This window comes from Phycodurus eques, chromosome 15 (assembly GCF_024500275.1).
Source record: "Phycodurus eques isolate BA_2022a chromosome 15, UOR_Pequ_1.1, whole genome shotgun sequence".
Taxonomy (NCBI): domain Eukaryota; kingdom Metazoa; phylum Chordata; class Actinopteri; order Syngnathiformes; family Syngnathidae; genus Phycodurus; species Phycodurus eques.
Window position 1 is genome coordinate 15,210,255 of NC_084539.1, and position 20,392 is coordinate 15,230,646.

General features: G+C 40.2%; 1 protein-coding gene across 1 annotated transcript in view; it reads left to right on the top strand.

The window, feature by feature from the left end:
• The window catches only part of si:dkey-247m21.3 (5-hydroxytryptamine receptor 4), a 40,319-nt gene that overhangs the window by 11,923 nt on the left and 8,004 nt on the right, over positions 1 to 20,392 (top strand). Inside the window, exons 2-6 of the mRNA XM_061698323.1 lie at positions 599 to 680; positions 910 to 1,083; positions 2,774 to 2,974; positions 3,073 to 3,226; positions 7,045 to 7,712. Of these exons, the coding sequence (XP_061554307.1) occupies positions 658 to 680; positions 910 to 1,083; positions 2,774 to 2,974; positions 3,073 to 3,226; positions 7,045 to 7,712 (1,220 nt within the window). The 5' untranslated portion in view covers positions 599 to 657. The remainder of the gene's footprint in view (positions 1 to 598; positions 681 to 909; positions 1,084 to 2,773; positions 2,975 to 3,072; positions 3,227 to 7,044; positions 7,713 to 20,392) is intronic.

Consider the following 20,392-nt stretch of genomic DNA (forward strand, 5'->3'; position numbering starts at 1 on the left):
GATAGTAATAGTAATATAACACACTCTTCCACCTACTTTAGTTTAGATTGACTAAGAGGTACGAATTGAACAATATGTTTATTATGATTGTAGTCTGCAGTGGTGTAGAACTGCCCTCCATTACACTGACTGCTGTTTCTAATATTTTGATTATCTTATTTAGCTACATTCGAGAGTAAAAAAAATATGAATTTATACTGTTTAATTGGTGTTTGTTGTCATTGTATTACGTATACGCGCTGGTGCTGGTGTACCTAATATTACGGATCGTGAGTGTGTAAGTAGACTAATAATTCAAGTAACTGTTGTAAACCTATGTTTACAGTTGATACACCAACTCTTCTTTATTAGTTCAACCAGGAATTCCTTGTTCACTGTATAGAGCAGCTAACCTCTTATATAACCTAAATGAGAAAAAAAAAAAAAAAAAATGACATTATTTGCATTGTTTTGCAAAGACCACCTTACACAAAGATGGATTCAGATGTCTCCTCTGCGGCCTGAATCGTGATGAAGCTTATATGTATAATACATGTTACACACTGCCATTCCGTTGGTAATGTGATTAATAAATACAGTACGTATAATATCTTGGCAGGTCAGAAGCATGGGGTGAAGGGGGCTCTCCTCAGCTGACCTGAAGGCCGATGACCAGTGATGGCCACAGCATCACCTCCATTGTAAGTCCTGAATCACTTTCAAGCGATGAATACTTAAACTTGTTGTGGACTGCTGCAAGGTCCAAGGTCATCTGGGAAAACTCCTGTACCAAACTGTTAATTCATGTTATTTCATCAAGTAAAGAAAAAAAGAAAAAAAATTGCCAATGTAGGTCACGAAGATGATCGACATATTGTATGTCGAACTACAAAGTGCGAGCTCACCTGTGGTTTGTTTTGTTTTTGGCAGTTTGAAGGACGGTGTGATAAATACAGAACATCAACAACAGGAGCAAAAGCAGCAGGAGTTCCTGAGGTCACTGGAGAACATCCTGCTCACCATTGCGCTGTCCGTCATTATCATCATGACGGTGTTCGGCAACCTGCTGGTCATGGTGGCGCTATGCAAGGATCGACATCTACGGTGAGACTTTTTAGACACGAGGACACTGTTTCTCTGACAACTGATCAATTTTAACTGGTATCAAAGTAGATGTTTTTGAAAATTACACCCTTATTGTTCTGTGTAAACACTGACGATAACAGGTTCTGAACACAGAGGACAATATTCATACACAAGTAAGTGACAGAAATCCTGCCAGCGCATATGTGTTTCTCCACAAAAGGATACATTTGTTAAATATTTAAAAAATCCTTTTAGTACTCGAGCATCATTGTTTCAATAGTACCCAGAGTAAAGTGTGTAAGGGAAAAAGTTGAAGAACTTATCAACTTTTTTTTTTAAATCTATCTCGTTCTCTACAGCTTTGATAATGAAAATGTGACAAGATATAGGCAGCTTACTGGACTCTGTTAACATATCAATTTAGTAGAATTGCATATAAACATAATGCACTTCATGAAATAAAAACCATTTTTTCTTGCAATTCCTAGGAAGGTTTTACTTGCATTTTCAAACATTTACCAAATTTAACCCTTTTGTTCTTGTGAAAAAGTCCTGTTCTTGATCCTGCACCTGCCCTTTTGGCAAAGACAATTTTCCTGGCGGGAAACATTGGCCACCACCTCCCAATCGACAAATACTTTTACTAAGAGCCACCCAAGGTCGACAAAAATGTTTGGGTGCCCCTTTATGGCCATCGAGTACCTGCCCTCCTAAATCTCTGTGCACGCCCCTGAAATTAGCCACGAAAGAAATAATAGCAAAATATACTAATTTCAGCAAATCATGTCTGGTGGGTTTGTGTATATTTGAGCATGACTTTCCATTTTTCCCCCAGAATGCATCACCACAGGGGGTTGCATGTACACAAAGAGCTAACTTTACCGGAAAATAGTGCAATCTGAACAAATACAGTGTTACTATGTTTTATTTTCATTCTGACTATTTGTGTAATTTTACCATCAACCGTTGTTTGGTAACAACATGACCGGATTGTTAAATGAAATAAAATAGGGAGGCCCAGTCATTCATTTTGTATCGTTTTATTTAGTTTTGGCTAAGATAGTATGGAATAGACCATCGAAAGACAACCCCACATGTACCCATGTCAAAATTATTTTATTGAGGCCGCCTCTTACTTTATGTTCATATGTTTCTTTTTCTGAAAATGTATCGCCGTTATAGTGCGGTACACACATACTGATAATCGGGCTTAATTCGAGCTTTGTCATCAAAGTCAACAAAGGCCTGATGATATTCGTGATTATCCTAGGGTGTGGGGAGCCACGGACTCCTTGATTGAGACTTGAAATTAAATGACAGCCAATTAGGCAGCGACTTGACAGTGAACAGTTAGCGTAACATTTTCTAGTTCTTCTTCTACTACTACTTTAGTCTTCGTCTTTGTATGTTCTGTTCAGTCTGGATGTCCTGTGGCACCATGATGCCTTTCACAGGTCGGTCAGGGTAGGAGACTCGGTTTTCTGTGGCGACATTGTGATGTTTGTGGTGTGCTGGATTCGTTACATCGATTGCACAACACGCTATAAGAGAAGTAAGCACACAGTCGCCATTTTTTTTCCACGTGTGTGAGGTCTCTCACATTTTAAAGAGCATTTAAAATATGAATGTATGTCCCCAGCAACATCTAGTAATTAAGTACAAATCCACTTGAAGTCCTTTTATTTTTCTCTACCTCCTCAAATCGCAGGAAGAAAAAGACCAACTACTTCATTGTGTCACTGGCCTTTGCTGACTTGTTGGTGGCGCTGGTGGTGATGCCCTTTGCAGCCATCGAGCTGACCACCGGTGTGTGGAAATACGGCGAGATTTTCTGTCTGGTGCGAACGTCGTTGGACGTCCTGTTGACCACCGCATCCATCCTGCATCTGTGCTGCATTGCACTGGATAGGTCTGTGTGTGTGTGTTTCTGCGTGTGTGTGCGTGTGTTTGTGTTTGTGTATGAAGTAATTGAAAAAGGGTGGGCTGACATTTGTGCGTGTGTTTTAGGTATTACGCTATCTGCTGCCAGCCTCTCGTGTACAGACACAAGATGACCCCTCTCCGAGTGGCGGTGATGCTCAGTGGCTGCTGGCTCATCCCCACGTTCATTTCCTTCCTACCCATCATGCAAAGCTGGAACGCCATTGGCATCGAGGATATAGTAAGTCCTCACTCACTCGGCACGGTCACCAAGGACGAGATAATTAACTCAAAGATAGAAAGAAAAACATCGCAATCCAAGGTCAACCAAATATATAGCGCTTATATCCTCCTTAAAGAGTAAGATGTTCTTTCGGCGAGAGCAAACGGAACATAAAGCTCCACAGCCTCATATTGTGTGTTTCTAATAACATTTTCTATCCCTCCAACAATGACATGGTAATGCAGTGATCACAAAACAATTTCGTCCTCAGCAGAGGCTCACTTGCTGCGAGCAATGACAGCACTTGAGCAGACATTTTCTCCTGGTCTGCCAATGTTTTGCGGTCAGGTTATTTCAGAGCTACCTTGAAATGAGCTGCACAAATCCCAGGGGGGAGGGCAGAGATGGACTTACTCATTCAGCCACGTTTAATGAAATACACATCCCTTTGCTTTTTCCCTAAGCCACGGCCTGCTCCCAAATAACATACGTGTCAGGAACACTGAGATGAATTAGGTCAGACTCAGACCTATTGTACGTATAACGTTTGTTTGCCGTTTTTGTCTTTTGCCCTTCAATTATGCACATATGCTAAACGTGTTCATTTGATCATATAGACACAAGTGTAAGTAACTCCAAATGTTGTACTTATAGTGACAAGCACAAACTGCCATGCTATCGTGAGAAAGGAAAATGCTAGAATTCAACCTCCACAATACTGGATATGAATTGCAAAGTTACATGCCATGGAGAGGTCTGATTTAATCATACATCAGAACAACAGCCCCTCAGTACCTCGCCACACGCTGAGATTTATGGGTGGCAAAATTCTCTGTTTGGCTTGAGCGCACCTGCAGAATGTAAAAGATGTGCAGACGTTTTACCTTTACTTTCTGAGGACATGGTGTACCTCTGTTAGTCAATGACCATGTAGAAAAGATCATCACAAACCTTTTTTGGGTAAAATGCAGGGTTGCGAAACGGCGGAAAATTGCCAGTTGATTTCTGAAAGCGTTCCGGAAACACCCAGTGTTATGTTTAGCGGGGTGAAATTTTGGAAATATTCCGTGTTGGACACTTTCCAAGGGAATGAATAGGAACACATGTAAATTAAAGGAATCTATCTATCTATCGAGCCGAATATGAATTCAGTATTTAGTTTTTTCCTCGGCAAATATGCATGCTGCCATGACGTATTTGTCTAAAATGTATTTATTTATTTATTTTTGCATTAAACATCCAATTAGCATTAACGTTGAATGAAATAAACATTCCTTCTCATCACCTCTAACCAAAAAAGAGTATATAAGGTGTATGGCCTCAATAGCACTGCAGTAAATACTGAACTGTGTGCCCTGAGAATGAGGGATGTACACTGTGGGGTGGAAATTAAACTGAATTTGCATGAAATCTGATTGTTTTAGACAGGAGTAACATCTTTTGAACAATTGCAGTTAAACCTGCAAGTTAGACATTTGCCAGTTTATTCCATCTAATCCCAGGAACAGCGAATAAATTATGGCCACTTGTGAACGAGAATGATATCCAACACAAGACCTGCGTCTATTAATCTGGCTTTAAAAGGTAATCATGTAATATAAGTTTTAAAAAATTAAAATGACAATGTCCACTTTAGAGGGATACAATTAGAGAGGTAGACATTTACCAATAGGTTCATTATTGTGGTTGTACAGTTTTCAGAATCCTGCATCATGATGAGAGCTGTTTCTAAGAATTTGCTTACCTTTTTTTACATAAGGGTAAAAATATTGGACACAGCTCATTATGAAGCAAAATAAACATAACATAGGGTCAAAACTAAACATAATTAACTTTGTAAGGACAATATTTGATGCTCTTGCATCATTATATTGGGCAAGTCGTCTGAATTTTGTGGCTGGTTGGTTTATATGCCTGGGAATTTCTCTGAAATGGGTCCCACAATCCCCAGAATTGTTAAAGTACCTTGAAAGATTCTATTTCTCAGTAAAAGTTAGACCAGAAGAGTGACAATAATTTTATGGACCAAATGTGTATTTAACGTAAAATGCTGAACTGTTTATTACCTGCATTTTTTAAAATTCATAGTTACCGAATACTGATGGTTTAGTAGTTCACTCGCCTGTCTTCCGTGCAGCCTGCATGAGTTCAGTTCCCACTCACTGAGTGTACAAATGTGATTATCCTGTGATTGTCTGGCGACTAGTCCAGGGTGTAGTCTTCATTTCACCTGAAGTCAGCTGGGGTAACCTTCAGCCCCCCATGACCTAAACGGGATAAGCGATATAGAAAATGGATTGGCTCGATGGCTGGCAGTGTCCAGCCATGCATACGTTAGCGGGGGCCTTCTATACCTGGGGACTTACCTGACCTAATCCACCTCTTAATACCACATTGTTGCATTTATAGAAACCATCAACACAATATAAAAATGCAATATAACAGTATCCAACATTGCCACATATTAATCTAATAACATGACACAACATAATAAATGTGAATAAAATTCATACTCACCAGAAATGCTGAACGTATTAATGTGTGCAGATCACTGCAGATGTGTTTCTATTGTCAAAGTTAGCTGTAACAGTTTTGTGCTGATCAACAAATTGGAGGACAAAAAAAATGCTGACATTTTTGCGAGCCAGCTGGCTGGCCTTGTGACGCGAATTTGAAATCTGATTGGTCAAAGAAAGAGTCCGAGCCATTGCTTATTTATTCTAAATCAGTGGTTCTCTTTTACACCAAGAAGCACTTAAAAAAAACACTTAGCTCCCCAAGTACCATCAATATGAACGACATTAAAATGCAGTAGAGTAGTGGGCCTAAGTCTTCCTAAAAAATGAGGCAGAGGCATTATTTCTAAAACGTATATCACTGGTATCAGGCCGAAACCTCCTATGTTCAAATTTAGTCCATTTCATATTTTTTCACAAATTGGTCAGTCTCCCTGTGTGTGTTATTTTTATAAACTATTGACCAATCTTAAGTGTTAAGGAAGGCTTTCTCTCTTTGATGAGGCAATGTTAATGACTCAACAAACATGCCTTTATTTGGTTTCCTGAAAAGTAATGCTTTTGGATGTACAAATTCCGTCCAACGCCAGCGATGTGTAATATTATTGGAAGCCATTGTAACATTATGCACAGTTTGAACGTGAACGCGGCCGACTGGTAAGAGCGTCAGCCTCACAGTTCTGAGGACCTGGGTTCAATCCCCGGCCCCGACTGTGTGGAGTTTGCATGTTCTCCCCGTGCCTGCGTGGGTTTTCTCCGGGCACTCCGGTTTCCTCCCACATCCCAAAAAAAACATGCATAAATTGGAGACTCTAAATTGCCCGTAGGTGTGCATGTGAGTGCGAATGGTTGTCTGTTTGTATATGCCCTGCGATTGGCTGGCAACCAGTTCAGGGTGTACCCCGCCTCCTGCCCGATGACAGCTGGGATAGGCTCCAGCACACCCACGACCCTGGTGAGGATAAGCGGCTCAGAAAATGGATGGATGGATAACATTACCATGCACAGTTTGGAGATATAATTCAGTGATTCTTTCACGTACCACTAGAGGGAGCCAGCATACCGTTAGTGGTACTCATGCCACACTTGAAAAATTACCAGTTTGCTAGTAGATACATTTTATCGGCCCTTACTGCTGATTCTGAAGGCCCTGGGTAGATTAGATTAACATGGTAGGATGGATGGATATGCCCTTAATTCCCTGGGATAAAAGTGTAGGATTTACATGCTGAACGCCACAATATAATTTGAAGTTGTGATGACTTGAAGTGAAGATTTTCACCGTGCTTGTCCTGAATGTTATTTTCATATTTATTCCAGATAAAAGAGAGGCGGACGTCACCAGGTGGCTCCAATGACACGAGCTGCGTCTTTCTGGTCAATCGGCCGTACGCGCTCATCTGCTCCACGGTGGCCTTCTACGTTCCGCTGGCCCTTATGGTCCTGGCCTACCAACGCATCTACGTGACTGCCATGAGCCACGTGCGACAGATTGAGACCCTAAAACGTGCCGGCTCCGCTCCAGTCACCAGGACGGCGGCCCCCACAGTCACCGCGAGGTCGTCGACGTGCTCGGACTCGGAGGACCACTGCCACCTCAGGACAGCGGGGGAACTCTCCTTCCCAGAGGCGGCTCCTTTAGCCAACAGCCGCTTGCACATTGAGACAAAGGCGGCAAAGACACTTGCAGTCATAATGGGCTGTTTCTGCCTTTGCTGGGCACCGTTCTTCATCACCAATGTGGTGGACCCCTTCATCCACTACTCTGTGCCCTGGCAGCTGTGGACAGCATGGTTGTGGCTAGGCTACATTAACTCCGGCCTTAATCCATTCCTGTACGCCTTCCTGAACCGAGCTTTTCGGAGGGCCTTTCTAGTCATTCTTTGTTGTGGGGATGAGCGCTTTGTACGGCAGGGGAGCCGCTCCTACGGACCTACCCACAGAGTGTGCTCGCCAACATCCGTCAATGGGACGTCCATGGCACTGAGGTAAAGACGCCAGTTTTTGTTCATATTTGACAAATTCCGTTTGGTCGTCCACTATGGCTGACTCAACCTGTTTCATTTCCAAACCATGTCCTACTTTGGTTGCAGGGTCAAACAAATGATCTAAATCCGTGGTTCTCAAAGCGTGCTGCAAGTACCACTAGTAGTACGTGAGCTCCTGCTAGTGGTAGGCGAAAGTATCCCTGAATTAAGTGTTCATAATGTTGCAGTGGCATTAACATTTTTTTTTTTAATCCATGACACTACATTTTTTTTTAAGTGCAGTTCTGTTGTATTTAACGTTTAACTTTAAGTAACTGTTTGTTTTTATTTATTTTGGTACATTCTTTTTAATTTAACTTTTAGTCATACTTTTAGCACATTTTTTTGGCTCATTATTTGAGTATATTTATTTTTTTCTATATGTAAACCCAGAATTAAGTGGTTTATAATATATTTTTCATTTTTTAGGAATTAAACTTCGGTCTCATTTTTGAGCCTACTTAGCTACAGTGGGCGGCACGGTGGCCGACTGGTTAGAGCGTCAGGCTCACAGTTCTGAGGACCCGGGTTCAATCCCCGGCCCCGACTGTGTGGAGTTTGCATGTTCTCCCCGTGCCTGCGTGGGTTTTCTCCGGGCACTCCGGTTTCCTCCCACATCCCAAAAACATGCATAAATTGGAGACTCTAAATTGCCCGTAGGTGTGACTGTGGGTGCGAATGGTTGTTTGTTTGTATGTGCTCTGCGATTGGCTGGCGACCAGTTCAGGGTGTACCCCGCCTCCTGCCCAATGACAGCTGGGATAGGCTCCAGCATGCCCGCGACCCCAGTGAGGAGAAGCGGCTCAGAAAATGGATGGATGGATGGATGGATGGATAGCGACAGTGTTTTCATGTTAGTCATTACGGTGGTACTTTTTTTTTTTTTTTTTTTTTTTTAATCCTGATTTAAATCAAGCCCAATAAAAACAAACATTTACTTTTAAAAAAATCCAAATTCAGAGTAATTTCATTTAAATATGCGTTTTCAAACAGAATTCTGCTTTACCTCATTTGGTTCTGTTTTTGTTAGCACACAATGAGCCAGCACCCAGTGACCTAAGAGGTATGGAAGTACAAAGTAATACTTGTCTGCGACCTATAATGTGTAAAACTCAATTTAAAAATAATATTTTAGAGAAGGGAAGTAAAAATAAACAACTGAGATAATGTAGTTGCACATTTGTACACACCCTCTTATAACTGGGATGTGGCTGAGTTCAGAATTGATCAATCACATTCAAACTCATGTTAAATGGGACTCGGCGCACATGCATATGACATCATGACTGATTAACCCCAAATCAAGTTCAGATGTTCTAGTAGGCTTTATATAATATATATATATATATATATATATATATATGAGATGCTGCCACCACCATGCTTTAAATATATCATTTGGAATTATGAACAAAAAGTTCAACATTTGATTCATTGGATCAGAACACATTTTTTCTGTGTATGTGGGAGCTGTCATAGGTGCTAAACAGTCAGTAGTCGCCAGATATTTCCGCAGCTCCTTTAAGCTTGGTTGACCAGTTTTCCGCTCATCTTTTCATCATTTCATTTTAGTGTGCAGCTACTGTATGTACAAATACTGCAGATAAGTCTGACCAGTAAGATTAGCTCTGTCGCTAATGCTAACACAGTATGATAGGTGTCCAGGCTGATCCATCTCTGTTATAGACCATTAAAGTTGGGTCACCATGGCAACAAGAGTGATGCTATTCTTCCCTTTTTGTAACCCAGTGTACCTTCATATTGATTATAAAGCCCTTTCTATTATAAAATATAGATTAGCTACTCGTTAGAATATTTCAGTCTTTAGACAACATTTAGGAGAGGAAAGATTACTTTTTTCATGATAATAATGACCATAAACACTGCTCTTTTTCAGTGCAAGTTTTATGTGGCTGTTAGTGGCGGTGACTCAGTTGACAGCTGTGTTTGCGTTCCCTTCTTCAAGTGGAGAGGATGATTGAGGAGGCGAGACGCTCGCGTCTGGATTGTTTAACTTTAACACTAGCACTCGGCCGACGCGGATGAGACAAAAGGTTGGGGGTTATTTTGCCGGGCGAGTGTTTGGTTCTATCTATCTCTTCTTCCTCAGCGGTGAGCGTGTGCTGAGCCTGGCTCCTTTCTTCCACTTACCAAAGCAGACGCTGAGAGTGTGCTTAGGGTTAGAAAGCATTTGAACTTGGAGGCAGCAACTGACTGCGTACGTGTATGTGGCATATGGACAAATCGTCAAACACAAATACCCCAAACACTGTCAACAACTCCGCCAAGCATCCATGCATTCATTTTCCGTCACACAAACCGGAGTACCCCGCACTGGCACGGGGGGAACATGGAAACTCCACACAGGCGAGGCGGGATTTGACCCGGGTCCTCAGAATTGTGAGGCAGATGTCCTAACCAGTCATCCCCCGTGTTACCCTCAACCAAGCAATAAGTAAATAATAATCATGAATATGTTTTAAAAACTGGCTAAATTAACCCTTCAACATTAATTTAGAAACATTTAGTATTTATTTTCGTAAAAAAAGACTGAAAAGATTGAATATGTACGGGATACATTGCAGAACCATGCTTGTGTCTCTGTACTGTAAGTACTGTTGCTTTGTATTCATGTGTTTGATTAGTTTTGGTTGAAGAGATAACGTCAATGTAGTATAAATAATAGTAAATAGTGTATTTTGGGGTCAACGTGTGGAGGAAATGATAAGGCAAACTGTTACCTCTGAGCTCTTCTTTTAGAATGAGACACAAAACAGACTCAGATCGTGGAAAACCTCATAGTGAAGTTACTGGACGGTAACAAACTGGTATATGCTTTTCTAAAGTGGATATCCTTCTTGTAATTAGTTCCTTCTCATGACAGGAAAAGGAAACAACTCTAAATTGGCAGATCATACAGGATATCACATTGTTGTTAACATTTCTTTTTCGAAACACTAAAAGGGTCCAAGCAGTCTGCATGCATTCCTCTGCAGTACTGTGACTCGTGTTTCTGTTTAAGTCCTTGATATTCAATCACTGTTCACTGCAAAGTCTCCAAGTCAATCATTACAGCAGCACCACTGGTTATTATGTCACTCTTTATGTACAGGTTAAAGGCAACATATCGTGCCCCCCCCCCCCCCCCCCCACCTGCTCCCACACAATTTTAACAGTTCCGTTATTCTTCAGTCAAACTACGCAAAAAAGAAGAATTACAGCACACTTAATATCCACTCGTCCACTATTTTGCTTCATGCAAATTTCAAGTACACCTTTGGTTACCAGGACGACTGGTGGCAGAGCTACCGTGGGTCAATTTTGATGAAGTGGGCCTACTTAGTGTTGCCAACATAGCTTTAAGTTGTTATTATTTGTTGCTATATTTAGGTGGAGGAGCTCTTCACCGCTCCGCGTCCAAACTGCAAATGAACGGCGCGTGTGCAAAGCCTCAAGTGGATATAATTCGACCATACTACAGAGTCTGGCCGGCACTTGAAAATGGCAGTTGTAGGAGTTCCCTACTTTACTGGAAACTTGGTGTGAGTGGAAGTAAATGAGTGAGCCGCTAAGCACTTCTGCCCCACTGTGCATAGCAGCTCACTTACAGACACATTTTCAGAAATAGGCAGAGGACAAATATTTACTTAAATGTTGAACGTCACATTTGATTTGTGGGCAAGCACTCCAGGGAACCAACTATCTGTATACAAGCAATTAAATAGTCTACTTTCATAACAAGCCCACGCTAATCATTACTGGAAAACAATGTAGCAGAAGATGTGTTGGCAACACTATCTTAGATATATATATTATCATAACAAACAATTTTCTGTGCAATGTGTAAAAATTAAATCAAAGTTCGTGGCTCGTAGATTTTTTATGTAATTTAATCTTTTTTTTATTATACCAATTTATATCATATGGATGCGGTGAGGAATTGTAATCCGCTCGATCGATCAGCTTTTTTTTTAACGCCATAACATAGACTCACGTGTTGAAACGAGTTTGTAGTATTCATTCATTCAGCAGTCATATGCATCATCACGTGTTACACTCTCGGTGACCATATCGTACAACATTCCTCCATAATGTTCTCATGGTCACAAATTCCATGGGGAACCTTGATGTGATCTTTGGTCGCTGTGCCATTGCGACGCCTATACTGTATCTCACAAAAGAGAGTCCTTCCATCATATTTTATCATATTTCTTTCATGTAACAACACTTAACAAAATGACTATGTAAAGTAGTCGGTGTACAGCTTGTATAATAAGATACTTTAATGTCGCCTCAAAATAACTTAACAGACGGCCGTTAATGTCTAAACCGCTGGAGACAAAACTGAGTACACCCGGAATGGAAAATGTCCGAATTGGGCCCAATTAGCCATTTTTCTCCCCGGTGTCATGTGACGCGTTAGTGCTATAGAGATGTGAATGAGGAGCCGGTTTGTTAGATTTTGTTAGGTTATCGCTCTCACGTTCTCACACTGGTCACTGGAAGTTCAATTTGGCACCGTATGGCAAAATATTCAGTGAGAATCAGAAAAAAATTATCTTTCTCCTCATAAAGAAGTGATCTTTGGCCACTGTGCTATTGTGGCACTTATATGTACTGTACTGTATAAGGCCTAACAAGCTGTACAGCAGGTGAGGATAGTGGATGACACACTACACTAATTTGTCATCAGTCATCACACAGTTCTTGTTTTGTGGACTCTGAGTGACATACACAGTATATAAGCCACATGAAGTACTGTATGTAAAAGTTGTCACTGAAGTCACTGCAGGCGTTATGCTTACCGACAGCTCCAAAATTGAAGCATAGTATTGTTCTCGAAATATTAACGTGATTTCTTGCTATATTCTGCTTTACTGCAAGTCTTTGGCCTCAGTTGACGAGATGTGTTTATTGCCCCTGCGAAATACTTAACACGGAATTAAACTGTGTTGACATCCAACCACCTGAGTGAATGTATCAACTGATTAACATGTGGATGAGTCGTTTTAAAGTTATGCAAGCCTTTTTAACAATTCGAGTCATATTTTCCAACAGCTTTCTGCAGTTGGCGAATCCTGCTTTTAAGCATCACATCCTCTTAAACAGTATGAAACTAGCAGCATGAATCTACTTATTATTAAAATACGAGACAAAAATATACATCAGTTCAGAAAAATGCACAAATTACTGATCATATATTTTTTTGCTTTTGTGCGGGCACTTACAGATCCAGCTTTACATGTAGTCTATGTTTCAAATAGATGGTAATTGTGTATAATTTTCAACATTAAGAGTACTTAGCGCGGCTAAATTGGTTATGATAAATCCATGTAAGATCACTGCTGCTAATGGCTTTCATGTGCTTTAAATGTAGCACATTTGTTTCATAGATAATCGTAACCCAGTTAAATCTGCCCTTGAGCGCTAAGTGTTATCGCTGGATTATTAGCAACGTCTCCCGCCTTGAGAACTGAAAAGAGTGGGAATGCGTGAGCCTGAACTCCACAATGAAAGCACAGGTTCAACAAGAATGATAGGTGCACAATAAAAAGGTAATTGGAGGTTTAAACATGTAACAGTAAGCCAAAAGGCTATGATGACAGTTGGCTTCCCCGGAGTGTGTCACATTTCTGCATGGAAACATAACAAACTACAACTCAGAATGTCAAAGTTTTCCTGTAACACTAAATCTGCTTCGTGGGCTTGCATCCTGGATTTACCTTTAGCCTCGCAGTGACATCATCACCCACGTCCATGGACTTCCTGTCGGTTGTTTAGTGGTGACACTGTAGAATCCGATTCAGATCGGTAACAGATCTCTTTGCAATAAAAGAGACACAACCCTGTCATTTGTCCTCAAAATGCGCAAGTAAGGGAAAAAAAAAAAAAAAAGCCACTAACAACGTTGGCTTTATGATTCTTGTTACTTTTAACCATGTGCCTGTCGATTTCAGCACTCACATTTAAGTAAAAAGACACTTTGGTTTAAAAATGACACATTATGCATTTTTTCACAATTGTAAAAAGTTTCCAGGTGCCCTTGAGCATGAATGTGAATATGAGTCTACGAAGTTACTTAGTTACATACGGTAACATCCAGTGGACAGCAGCACATAACAGTAGAAAATGTTGTGTGGCGTAAGAATATGGCGTCGCATGATGGCACGCTAATGATGCGGGTCTAGTGAAGTGCACCGACGGCTCGTATGATACGATGACGGTTCGCAAAAAAAATAAAATAAATGAAAATAAGACAAGCCTTCAATTAGAGAGTACACGCTTGTATTTGACCATTTCCATACCACTTATCAGGAGTTGGGTCATGGTGAACTTGCAACCGTGTAACTGTGTGATGTAGAGGCGATTAACCTCTCATGTTTTTGTGAAGGACATAAAACCCACAGGCCGCTCGAGTGTAAACGTTGCAGTCAGTGATTTATTATGAGACATCCCTCTTGCTCTCTCTTGCTCAGATTTCATCATCCTTTTCGCCTTCTGTTGAAATATTTTGAAAATTTTGCGGCTATAATTAGTTGGAATGCGAGGATTTTTAAAAAATATATGTGGATTCCCTTGTTTATTTTGCAGTGTTATAATGATTACATTTTTTCCCCCCAACTACTTCAACTAATTTGGAGCGCACGAGGGGGTAGCAAATCCATCTCACAGTTCTGAGGTTGGGGGTTCGAGTTTGCATTTTTTTTCTCACTGCTTGCATAGGTTTTCTCCGTTGTCATGGCGAAGCAGCCACCATAAGTTGTCCTGTCGCAACTTTCATTCCTTCTCACGTGCTGAATAAAGCAAACACCACAGGATCTTTTTCGTAGACATGATGGTTGATCGCCTGGACCACATTGAAGGAGAAAACTAGACCAGTCATGGAACTTTTCTGACACACCTTGCGCCAGATTGATTAATCGTCTGTATACGGTGGCTTCATTCATCCATTTTCTACCGCTTATCCCGTTCAGGGTGACAGGAAAGCTGAAGTCCGATAATTTGGCAGACTACCACCGTGCACTGGTTGCCAGTCAATCACAGCGAACATAAAGAAAGACAACTATATACACCTACAGTATGGACAGTGAGTAGGAATTCATTCAGCTATGTGTACCATTATACTGCCAGTGACCTTACAGTAGTTGCCTATGGTCAATTATCGATCATTTGTTATTGGTTTACATCCATCCAGCAGGGCACAAACTAACTTTCACGCTCACTTTTACACCTATTGGCAAGCATGTTTTTGTCATTCGGGAGGAAGTCGAGTACCCTGAGAAAATGAATTAAATTAGTAATGACAAAAAAAATAGCCATGACAGCACAATAGACTTGTACCATTTCTATTATTTGTTTTATTTTATTGTTTTAGAATTGTGAGTGATGATTCAGCCGAAGTACGTATGAAGCTCTAAGAAGTCTATAAAAATGTTGAATTATTTTTTTCTACTCCCATAAGATAAACATTTTCCACTGAGGAAAACCAAGCTGAGCAGTTTCAATATGTTTGGAATGAACTTAGATGTTTCTCTGGAGTCTGATGATTAATTGGATCTAAACTATAGCCTCTGTGAACGCAACCTCAGGTCTTTTCGCCTCAGCTGACCGATGGCCCGGGAGATATGCTGCCGAGAACAACACGTAGCTCGAAAATAAATCCTTACTTCATTTCAGCCTGTTGAAACTTTGCTCGTTGCGTCACATCTCTTGCCAGGCTCCCGACGGGGGGCTCAGAGGGTTTGCGCTATCGCACTTTCCCATCGTTCGGAGAGGCGGCTAGAATTACCGACGCCGCTGCGCTGTTCGTTTCTCGCAGCTAATCTCATTAAGAACACAAGCGGGATGAGCAGGAAAAAAATGTGCGACCAATTTCAACACACGATGTTTGATGTCTGTACATTTGGAGACAAAATAAAGTCAGTCAATCGTGCAATTTTGGATTTTTGGATTTTTGTATAGTGGCATGCTAGATTATATCGGCACTGAACAAAATGATACGTTGAACTTTTACAAATCACTCTAATTTGTTATAGATAAATGTATTAGTTTATGTCAAATTATATTTGTGGTTTAGATCTTCAATTTTGATGTGATACCAAGTCAAAGTATTACTTTAGTCAAAAAAATTACATTAACCATACCTATATTGACTGTTGTCTCTTCTTATCCTTCTTTTCGTCCATCCTACCAGGAACTATAAATTAGGCCTGAACACACTTTTGCCCACTCAAAACAAAGATATTTCAACGTCTTATTTTCGTCCACAGTTTTCTTGGGCTATACTTTCTTTGCGAGGTAATGACGGACAGCAGTAATGAATCCACGATCGATCCGGTTAAAATGGTCACGTAACACTAAAAATGGTTTGTTCCCTTGTATAAGTCAGCTCTCATGTGTTTTCATGTTGCTAGACTGAACAATTCCAGTCAATCAACATGCCAGGATGTGCATGTGTGTGTGCACGTTGCCCTATTTTACTCTATCACCAGGTTCCCAAAATGTTGTAGCCTACACGCTTCAATAATGATTCATGGATTGAGACTGAAGAATGACAGAGCTCCGTTAATAATAAAAATAATAAAAGTTCATAGGTTTGAGCGTCACTGATCTCGCCAGAGCATTTTATTCAGTATTAAAGGGGTGACCTTGTTGTAACTGCTGGTGAATTTTAGACTTCATATCTCAGCTAAGACAAGTAATGGACTAGTCATTTCTGGTGCACTCTTTGGAGCTTCTATTACATTTGGAGATGAAATCTGGACTTTTGCTGGATCATTTGGTTTGTATCATTTTTGCCGTTTCTATGTTATTATTATTATTATTTTTGTACAAAATCCATGTAGCAATGGCAAAATGATTCTGTTGGATTTGAGTCTGTTTGTTTTAAAGGCAGCTGAATATTGTGTGAGTGTTTCAGTGGCCTCGACTTGGATGCCAAACATGAACTCGACCCTCTGGTGGTGTGTTTTAGTGACTTTTAAAATGTTTGGGTCCATTTCTGGAATTCACGCTTATGGCTGTATGTATCATATGTCTTTCCCTAGCAGTTGCTGCTGGCTCGTTCCCATTTGTGAAACAAACTCTTAACCTCCCTGGGTTTGTTTTGGAGCCCTTTCATTTCCATGCACATACAGTATTTTATCAATTATGCATAAGTGTAAACGCTAATGTTTCACCCTCAGGGCATCCTGCAAAATAGGTTTAAACAATATGTGATGCTCGTACTAAAGAGAAGACATGTTTTGTCATGAATAAGATTTGCCGGCTAGATTCTTGTTGAATTGAATTATCTTGTCCTGGGATCTAAATTGAAGCAAAAGGCTTCCAGTGAACTAAACATGAAGGAATGAACGATTGGACGACGGGAGATGAAATTAAAATGCTGCAGAGGCCGAACGGGGCCGCCTCTTATCCTAAATGTGATTAGCAGGTGTCACACTTCCTTTATTACTCGCTCAGTAGCGGCACACACTGCGAGCCTGCCGTTCCAAGTTCTTCCTGTTTGCTTGTTTACTTACGTGGAGGCATAGATGCCGCTCTTTTTGCCCTCGGAGTTGCCGCACTACTGAGCCTTGAGGGAACACACATTTGTCCAAATTAAATCGTTGCACATGTCTCCCATTTGACTACATAAAGGCCGCACCTCAAAATGGTGACTCCTTTTTTCACGTCATAATAACATTACAAGTGGTATTTTTATAACTGGTCATACAATGATGAGTCGGAGTAGACGTTCTAAAAATGCATTGGCACAAATATGAAGGCTTTCCTCCCTTAAACACCTTATCACTAAAAGCCTAAACATGTTTTTGCATACAGTGTGGGTTTTGGGGCAAAATGTTTTCTGCACAGCAGGTCGGCCATCTTTGTGGATAATTCTATTGCAGGATTTAGGATGAGGTAAATCACTCCATAGGTTACAAAATCAATCAGGTTGTTGAAAAATAGTCCACTTTCAAACATATATCCGCTGGTTCCCATTAAATTCTTGTCAGAACCTGTTGTAAGATTTGCTTCAGGTGTGTTAAGATTTTCAAAATCTTTTCATTACCCAATCCGACAATTGTAACAGAGCGTTTGAAGTGGAAATCTGCAACTGCAAGAGGATCTCTCAAATTCACTATATTTGAAGTTTATTCAATAAGAACAGTCAGTAGTCTTGGATTTAGATTTTGAAGATGTGGCAAATAGCTTTTAGATTGAGGTGAAAAGCAACCAATTCTTATCACAAATATCCAAAGAACCTTTCCAAGTAAAATATTTTGTGGAAAAGTTTCAAAAGGACCACATGGTCGCTTTTGTGTACAACCATGCACACAAACTAATTAAATAAGACTGGGTTCCAACAAAATGTGTTTAGGCCAGACAAGTCACGTGTAGAAAGTGTTACTACAGTACAGTAATATATATATATATATATATATATATATATATATATATATATATATATATATATATATATATATATAATATACTGTCACTGCAATTGATTATTAAATAATAAATCACGTATTTACAGAATATGAAGTGTTTGGAAGAGCTGGTCTGAAGAACTGGATAACAAAATGAAAATGACTGCTCATTTATCATGTTTCAATTCAGATATCAAATGGCATGAAGCATCTGTCCATCCTTTGTGTGGGTGTGTAATTTAAAATAACAGCAAAACACACGCACACACAAACACACACACACACACAGGTCCTTTACAAGGATTGAGCTACTTAATTGAGAGTTCCTGCTTGAAAAGAAGCAAACATGACACATAGGGGACTTTATGTCCCAGAAACCCAGAAAAAGCTCCTGAAGAGGCTGCAGGACACTCGTTTCAGTATGAACTTTGTACACACACACACACACACACACACACACACACACACGCACACACACGCACACACACGCAGTCAAGTGTGTTCTCAACAGTATGTTTGTTTTATTATTTGGTGTTTCTTAACAGCATTTGGCCGGTGGTTATTTTACCAAGATGACTCGGATAAGAAGGATTACCTGCATATTATTATGTTAATATTAACGCTCCAGACACGTTTTTGGTCCACTGGCTGTCATGTTCTTTGGCTGTTGCTGTTGTTGTCACTGTTGACACCCTGCTATTGTCGCCATAGAAGAGACAAGACTTTTATTTGAAATAATTGATATGGCTTCAACATTTTAAGAGGAGCTGATGACCGGCAATATTGTATACAGTCGTTTATTCATATACTCATACACATAAGTAATAAGATCCGACTGTGTTTATACAGTATTTGTATTCATATGGAAGTTCCTTCAATAATTTGTCTTGGGGTGGAAGCCACAATAAGCCATTTCCAGTTTTGCAGAGAAAAAAAACATTGTCATAAGCTTGGGAAAGGGAAAAAAACATTTTCTATACTATTTTCTTAGCCCACAAAATAATCACTTCACACTATGACTTGACTTTACTCACTGAATAATGACAAATGCCCGTAATCGGAATCTCCTGATACATTACAATATCTGTTCAACTGAAGAAGGGATAACTTGGAGAAACATTCTTCTTGCACGCTAGGCACACAAAAATAAAGAAAATACACTTTTAGCCCGTATTAATAGTCTGTTACCAAATGAATGTTTATTCAGGAGTCGGATAAGCTGACTTACTTTTTAGCTGATATTTTATATACATTTTATTTGATCAATTTATATTTTCACAGTTATAGAATAGAATCGATTTTGAATGCAATAGAATATGCCATTATTAGTCCCGGAATTGTGATATTCCAGTTCCAGAGTAGCAGCAAAGAAGAAGAATAATAGCAGAAATGTAAATGAAAAACATCAGGAAAAGAGTCAGAGCCCAATGTGAGCAGCAGTGTATGTGGCAACTGTACATGAATAATAAATACCAAATATGCAGATGTCAATTGCAACCATACAGGAATATAATAAGTAAGTGAATGGGGACACCAGCGGTATACAGGCCCATCTCAATAGAATATCAGAGGATTTATTTCAGTCATTCAATTCAAAAAGTAAAACTCATATATTCTATCGCTGAGGGGTTGAACGACGAAAGATATTCTGTCGTCGATCCATAATATGATGGAAGTTGAGTCAAAGTCAATTGATGGATGACGTCATTGATATTTTTTCAGCACAGTACGACAGTCCCCAACCTTTTGTGCGCCACCGACCGGTTGCACATAAAGACATACTTTGACGGACCGGCATCAAAACTAAATAAAAACAAATCATAGACAGGTTCCAAAAAATAAAGCAATTCTCTGTTTCTTTGGCTGTATTCCACCTGTTATTTGAGGATAGACTTTCCTATTTTGAAAGTGACCATCTATCGGTGTAATTTCCACATGGTTATAGCATGGTTCTGCCGTATTACCATCAGTGTGATGACACAATATCGTAGCGCCACGGACGTTGTTGCGTGTTGTAAATGTGATATGAATCAAGTTCCCGTGATCACACAGTTGTTGTCCGTGCATTACTGGACATAACATTTTGGCGACGAACAACGCTGCCCCTCTCTCACCGCCAGACCCGTGGTCCCGCTGGCATGAATATCGCGACACTAGTGGCGAGCAGAATAGCTGGCGGAGCTGACCGCTATTCTCATCCACAACCAGTTCATTTTCGTACTCGCA